Below are 7431 nucleotides of genomic sequence, written 5' to 3'. Positions count from 1 at the left end.
CCGCGCCCGCCGCTTTATAAAGCGGCACCGCCCGCCCCCCACCCGCGGGGCCGGCGCTGCCCCAGCGCCGCCCGCCGGCACCGCGCCCGCCGCTCCCGCCGCTCACACGGGCTGTCCGGGCTGTCCGGGCTCAGCGCGGGCCCCGCAGCCCTCCGGGGTCCGCTTTTTGCCGTCGGGAAAAAAAAAATACCGACTAGAAAAAAAAAAAGGAAAAAAAAAGGAAATATAAGCAGATGTGCTTCGTGTTTGTTTCATCCGAAAATGAAATGAAGAAGTCAGAACTTGTTTTTGTTGAATGTTTGTTGTTGATACCAGGGCTCAGAGCTGCTGCGTGGAGCTCGGGAGGGGTTGATGTGCAGTCCTGGAGCTGGGTGCTGTGTCCCTGGCACTGGGGAATCATTCTGTGATCATGGAGCTGGATCCATGATCCATGGCACCAAGGAATCATTCTGTATTCCTGGAGCTGGACCCCCAGTCCCACATTCCCAGAGCTCAGTGCCCACTGCAGAGCCAGATGTAGACCCACAGCCCCATGGAACTGGGAGCCCAGGCCACATCTGGAGCTGGGCTGTCCCAGTCCCAACTCCCGGTGGGAAGGTGCCAGGCACAGCTGGTGGCACGGGCAGTGTGGCTGGTGACACCTGGCAGTGCTGGTAACCTGCAACAGGAACCACCGGCCCATGAAATTCTCCACATTCCTCGGCTCCCCTGAGCTTGTTTTCCCAACACGGTTCATAAACTGGCATCCAGCTGGCACACTGCCACACTGCTCCCCACTCTCCTCTGGGCTCCCTCCAGAATTCCAGGGCCTCTTCTCCCCACCCCAAATGTGCCCAAGTGCCAACCATCCAGGCACCCCTGCCCACCCATAAACCCCAAACCAGGATGGGTCTGATGGCTCCATACTGTGTGGAACCCTGGGATCAGTGGGCACAGGATGGGCCTGATGGCTCCCAGTGTGTGGATCCCTGGGATCAGCGGGCACAGCCCCTCGTGGCACCATCCTTATCACAGGGACTCAGCTGCACCCACCCTCAGCACTGGGATCTGGAGGGAGCTGCTCGTGTAAATGAAACCCTGCTCATCACAAAGATGAAGTTCAGCACTAACACCGTGTTTGAGGATGGGAATTACCCCTGCCCACCCCCACCAGCAGGGATCCAGGAAAGGGCGGTGCAGCACCCGCAGCAGCCCCGAGCACGCACAGCCAGGCGGGGAATGGAGGCAGTGGAAGCAAATGGGCACCGGGAATGGCACCCCAGAGCCCTGCCCTGCCCGCCTGGATCCGGCCCTGCTGCTCTCTGCCAGCCTCGCTCGGTTTTACGAGGGATGGGGGAGACACATGAGGCTCCGTAAAGTGCTGTGGGCACGGCCTGAGTGCTTGGTCCGGCAATGATGGGCCAGAGGCTGCTCCCAGCTCCGGGCACTGCCAACAGCACAGGGCAGGGAATGGCGGGCAGGGGGCAACGCAGGTGCCCCACAGCCCCTCGTTCCCATGGCTGCGCCCTGGAGGGTCCCCATGGAGCTCCAAGTCAGGGCTTGGCCCCATGAGCACTGGGAAGAGCAGATCAGGGATGACCACCAGCACCATTCCAATGGAAATTCCCAACTTTTACCCCACTGGCCCCAACCTGGAGTGGGCAACCTCCATCCCTGCCCATGGCGCTCCAGCTGGTTCCTGACCCAGCAAGGCCGGAGCCCCTCGTCCCCCGGAGCTGTCCCGGTCCCCCCCGGACCCCCACGTGCAGCACCGCGCCCGAGGGGGTGCGGCCCCTTTAAGAGCCGAGTGGCGCCAAACCCGCCTCACGTGACCGCTGCCCGCCCCCCGGTGGGCGGGGCCTCGGCGCGCGGGCTCCCGCCAAGAGAGAAGCGCGCGGGACCGGCCCCACGTGTTCCTGGGAGCGGGACCGGGATCGGGATCGGAACCGGGATCGGGATCGGGATCGGAACCGGAACCGGGATCGGGATCGGAACCGGGACCGCGGCCATGGCCCAGCTCCGCCTCACCGACTTCTTCGGCCAGACCAAAGGGACCACCGGAGCCCCGGCCAAGCGCAGCGGCGGCCGCCCGCTCAAGGCCGCTCTTGCCGGTGCCCCGGTGCACCGGGAGGAGGAGGATGGTGTCCCGGCGGGGCTCAGCGGGCGCTCGCTGCCGCTGCCCGGTTCGCCGCACACCCCGGCCCGCGGGGGCTCTCCGGCGCTGCGGGGCCTGGCGGGCAGGAAACGGAACCGCCGGGAGATGGAAGCGGGGTCGCCCGTCGGGGCCCGGTTCGGAGAACCCAGCGGGAAGTCGGCGCGGAAGCGGCTGGAGCTGCCCCGGGATGCGGAGCCGGGGTTTCCGGGAGCGGTAGGGACATGGCGGGGTCGGGGATGCGGCCCGGCAATGGGGTGGGGGAGGATAAAGGGGCGGGGGAGCGGATGGGTGCGTGTGGAACCAGAAAACAACAGCCCCGCAAGCGTTCCACCCCTTTTCCCCGTGCAGGACCCCCCAAACTCGCCTCCCCTTCTCCTGATTCTCAATCTCCCCCCCCTCACCCGGAGTGACCCCGGCCCCAAGTGCGCGAACCCCAAAACTCGCCCCCTTCAGCCCCTCTGCCCCTATTGCAGACCCTCCATGGCTCCCCCTCCCCGTGCAGGACTTTGGGGGGCACAGGGGAAGGGCTCCGGGCGGGTGGGTCCCCGGGACAGTCCCTAAGGAACCGCACAATCCCTAACTCTCCTCCTCTCCTCTCTCTTGCAGGCCACCAGCTCCTCGCCTCTGGCCACTCCTCGAGCCCCGACACCGCTGTCACAGGACCCGGCCATGTCCCCCCCGGCCAGCACCAGCGGCTCCCCGGGCCGTGGGCAGGACACGGGGACAGAGCCCGGCCCAGCATCCCCGGGGCCGGCCCGGCGCCTGCAGCGGGTACGGGCTGATCCCGGCTCCGCTCCCGGCTCTGGATTCGGTGCCGCTTGTCCCGCTCTGACCCTGTGTCCCCTCCCTGCCCAGGAGGACGTGGCCGAGCTGCAGGGCCGCCTGCAGAGGATGAAGGTGATGAAGGTGCCGGGCCAGGTTCCCTCTGTCCCCAGCGGGACCAGCAGTGACCTGCGGAGCCGCCTGGAGCGTGTGCGGCAGCTGGAGCAGTGCGTCCGGCAGAGGAGAGCGGCCACCGGGGCCACCGGGGCTGGGGACACCAAGGACACCGGGGCTGGGGACACCAAGGACACCGGGGCGGCAGCTCCACAGGGAGAGACCGGGTGAGGAGCAGCTGCAGGGAGGATTTGAGGGGGCTGCCACAGCCCTGAGGTGGTTTTGTGGGGGTCTGAGGGCTGTGGGGGCTCTGAGCGGTGTGACACCAATGTCACAGGTGACGTGGCCCCAATACCCACCCCGAGAAGGGCTTTGGGGTGGGGTGGGAGGTTGGCACGGTGTCAGCAGCAGGGCCCTGACCCCGTGCTGTCCCTCCCCACAGGCAGAAGGCCCCGGCGTACCAGCGGTTCCACACGCTGGCCCAGGAGCTGCCCCCGGGGCTGACGCTGCCCTACAAGTTCCGCGTGCTGGCAGAGATGTTCCGCAGCGTGGACACCATCGCCGGGATGCTCTTCAACCGCGCCGAGACCGTCACCTTCGCCAAGGTCAAGCAGGGCGTGCAGGACATGATGCGCAGGTGAGATGGCCCCTTTTGGGGTCCCAGCAGCCGCTTTTGGGGTCCCAGCTGCAGCTCTGGGCGTCCCCAACCCCCGTGGTGCTGTCACAGGCAGTTTGAAGAGCAGCACCTGGGGCAGATCAAGGCTGTGTATCCCAGCTCGTACCGGCTGCGCCAGGAGAAGAACGTCCCCACCTTCGGCAGCGGTGGGAAGAAGAAGTCTGAGTATCAGCTCACGCTGGAGCCGGTCCTGGGGGAAGGTATGGATGGTTTTGGGGTACTCTCAGTCCTGCCTGACCCCTGAATCCATAGGGATGCTCTGCTTGGTCTGTTAATTTGACCCCCTGAGCGTGCTGCAAGTGGGAAACTGGTTTGGGACAGGAGGGAGAACGTCCAGGCAGCGACTCAGCTCCATGGCAGGGCTGTGATCCTGTCCTGCCATGGTTGGTGCCCTGCTGGGGCGTTTGGGTGACACTCGTGTCCCTCCTGGCAGAGGAGAAGGTGGATGGGCGCCCGCACCTGTCGGCGTCGCGGCTGCTGGAGCGCAGGAGGGAATTCCACCGCAACCTGGTCAACATCGTCAGGGAGCACCACAAGGTGAGGGGCACCTGGCACCCCCTGCTCTGGGCTCTGGGGTTGTCACTGGTGCCATCCAGGCTGAAGGACACGGAGGTTCCTCTTGGAGGTGGGCTCTGAATCCGCTCCCTGTGTCACCAAGCTGTGCTGGGAGCGCAGGGCAGCGGCTGCCTCTCCATCCTGGTGCCATGACACAGCTCTCACCCTTCTCAGGCATTCCTGGCTGCCCTCAGCCCTCCCATGGTGGTGCCAGAGGAGAAGCTGACCCGGTGGCATCCCCGCTTCAATGTGGACGAGGTGCCGGACATCAGCCCCGCGGAGCTGCCGCGGCCGCCGCAGGAGGAGAGGCTGAGCACGGCCCAGGAGGTGCTGAGCCAGGCCCGGGGCATGCTGAGCCCCAAGGTGAGCCAGGGCACCCTGTCTGTGCCACCTCTGCGAAGGTGTGGGTGGCTCACCACTGCCAGAGGGCAGGGATGGATGGGATATTGGGAAAGAATTGTTCCCTGTGAGAGTGGGCAGGCCCTGGCACAGGGTGCCCGGAGAAGCTGGGGCTGCCCCTGGATCCCTGGCAGTGCCCAAGGCCAGGCTGGACACCGGGGCTTGGAGCAACCTGGGCTAGTGGAAGGTGCCCCTGCCAGGGGGGCTGCAGATGAGAAGAACTTCCAAGTCCTTTCTCACCCAGACCATTCCATGATTCATGAAGCACTCCAAGCTCCCGTGTGCAGGCAGGATGGATCAGGATCACTGGGCTGGGCTGCCGGGTGACAGCGGGGGCGGCAGAGGGGAAACTTCTCCTTCCTCCAGCCTGAACTGTAACCCAACTCCTCCTCCCTCTTCCACATGAGCAGATGGAAAAAGCTCTTGCCAACCTGGCCCTCAGAACGGCTGAATCCAGCGCGGGGGAGCCGGCACTTTCCAAAGCCCCAACCCCTGCCAGCACCTCCAGTGCGCTCAGAGGGGTGTCCCAGGGGCTGCTGGAGCGGGTGAGTCACTGTGCTGGGCCTCACACGGGGCTGGGGGCACTCCCTGTGCCCAGGGTTGGGGTCCCAGGGGCTGCTGGAGCGGGTGAGTCACCGTGCTGGGCCTCACACGGGGCTGGGGGCACTCCCTGTGCCCAGCCCGTGCCCTGGGGGTGCTGCCTGTGCTTAGGGTGGGTGTCCCAGGGGCTGCTGTAACGGGTGAGTAACACCATGCCAGGTTCACATGGTGATAGGGGCATTCCCTGTGCCCAACCTGTGCCCTGGGAGTGCTGCCCATGCTCAGGCTGTTCCCTGGGGGCACTCCCTGTGTCCATCCCCTCCCCTGGGGGTGCTGCCCATGCTCAGGGTGGGTGTCCCAGGGGCTGCTGGAGCGGGTGAGTGACACCGTGCTGAGGCTGGGGGCACTCCCTGTGCCCATCCCCTCCCCTGGGGGCACTCCCTGTGCCCAGCTTGTCCATTGGGGGCGCTCCCTGTGCCCATCCCCTCCCCTGGGGGCACTCCCTGTGCCCATCCCCTCCCCTGAGGATGCTGCCCGTGCTCAGGTGTCCCGGTTTCAGGTGCGGGCCAAGGAGGCGGCGCGGCTGGCGGCGCTGCTGACGCGGGACGCGGGGCAGGAGCAGCGGGCGGCGCGGCTGGCACGGCTGCCGGCCATGGCGCGGCTCCTGCGCGGCGCCTTCGTGGCCGAGAAGAAGGCGGCGCTCAGCATGGAGCTGCTCTGCGCCCGCCTGGCCGACAGCTGCCCCGAGCTGGTGGCACCAGGTAGGGATTATTTTTGGGGGGGGTCTCTGTGGGAGGAAGGGGATGGAAAGAGCTGAGTGCTGATCCCAGTGCTCCTCCCCGCTGCAGGTGAGATGGAGAAACACGTGCGGCTCTTTGCGGAGCTCCTGCCAGACTGGGTGGGCATCCACAACCTCAGGACGGATGTCTACGTCAAGCTGGACAAAGAGAAGGACCTGGGCCTCGTCACCGAGAGGCTCAACAAGGCGGCCAAGGAGGCTGGAGCTCTCTGAGCCCCCCCCAGATTTGGGGTTTTTCTGTGCAATCTCAGAATGTAGCAAATCCCGACAGCGCTCTGGGTTTTGGCTGGGCTGGAGGGAGGCTCGTCTTCAGGTGCCTGAGGATGGGCAAAATGCCTTAATTTAACTGATCCTGTGGTGGGAGCTGTGAGGAATGTAGGTCCCCTAGTCCTGGAGCAATCCTGGGGTGGTGATGAAAGCAACCCTAACCTGAGGAACCTTTTCTTCTCCCTTTCCTGGTTCTCCTGAAGGTTCAATGCATGAGGGGTCTCCTGAAGGTCCAATTTCAGAGGTTTCTTCCATTAACTGGGTCCTGGTGGGGTGAAGGCAGAGCAGGGCAGGCTGAGAGGGTGACAGGCAGGAAGGAGTGAGAGAAAATGTCACAAATTGATGTTTCTGGAGCTTCGGGCCTCGTTCTGTTTTTAAGGGAGGGAAAACGCATCTTCCAGTCCTCACTGGAAACAACTGCAGGACTTGTCAAAACACATTTGTATTAAATGTTTTAAATATAGCTGACTTGTGTTAACCCAGTGCTCTTCCTCGCTGCCTGTCTCGTGGTTCTCCATGGCAATTGGCGCCGGGAAGGGCTGGCTCCCCATCCAGCTCCTGGAGAAAAACTCACTGGAAAAAGTGAGCGTGGGTTTGCAGGGAGCTGAATGCAGCTTTTGTGGATGGGGCTGGGGGAGCAGCTGCTGCAGGACGGGCAGGCAGGGCTGACAGGGATCCAGGGTTTGCTTTTCCCAGGGGAAATCCCAGGCCACTCAGGCTGAAGTGGCTCGGGAAGAGGGACAAAGAGGGTGAGGATGGCACAGAGGTGCTGGGCTGGCACCGTGCCCAGGTCAGGGCAGGCACAGCTCACACTGCTCCCCGAGCCAGGCTGGGGCTGGGGACACCAGGGACCTGCAGGGAAAGGGGGCTCCCTCATCCTCTCATCCCATGCTGGAGTCTGGCAGATCCCACAGCACTTCCTGAGGGAGCAAGAACCCTTCCTCCTCTTCCTCCTCCTCCTCCAGGCCCGTGCTTGCCTGTGCAGGAGCGTGCCCATTTTCCAGGGAGGAGGAACAGGGATTAAGCCCAGCCCAGGGTTTGGGTGTGAGGCTGGGGGCTCCTGAGGCAGCCTGGGCTCTCAGCCACGCTCAGGGACCTCACTGAGGTGGGAAGGAGCTGGATTGCAACTGGAAAGGAGCTGGAATCAGCAGCTAGGCTCACATCCCAGGAGAGCTCCCAGTGAGC

At 64.6% G+C, this 7431-nt stretch overlaps 1 protein-coding gene across 1 annotated transcript; it reads left to right on the top strand.

The window, feature by feature from the left end:
• The first annotated feature begins 1933 nt into the window (after positions 1 to 1933).
• On the top strand, positions 1934 to 6724 carry CDT1 (chromatin licensing and DNA replication factor 1). Its single transcript, XM_074550807.1, has 10 exons — positions 1934 to 2347; positions 2741 to 2905; positions 2990 to 3237; positions 3453 to 3647; positions 3738 to 3886; positions 4120 to 4223; positions 4416 to 4604; positions 5051 to 5185; positions 5740 to 5941; positions 6029 to 6724. Exons 1-10 carry the CDS (start codon positions 1988 to 1990, stop codon positions 6190 to 6192), a joined length of 1911 nt encoding a protein of 636 aa, XP_074406908.1. The 5' UTR covers positions 1934 to 1987; the 3' UTR covers positions 6193 to 6724.
• Positions 6725 to 7431: the final 707 nt, after the last annotated feature.

The sequence above is a fragment of the Zonotrichia albicollis genome, chromosome 13 (assembly GCF_047830755.1).
Source record: "Zonotrichia albicollis isolate bZonAlb1 chromosome 13, bZonAlb1.hap1, whole genome shotgun sequence".
Taxonomy (NCBI): domain Eukaryota; kingdom Metazoa; phylum Chordata; class Aves; order Passeriformes; family Passerellidae; genus Zonotrichia; species Zonotrichia albicollis.
The sequence above is the reverse complement of the archived record's forward strand: the minus strand, read 5'-3'. Positions and strand labels throughout refer to the sequence as shown.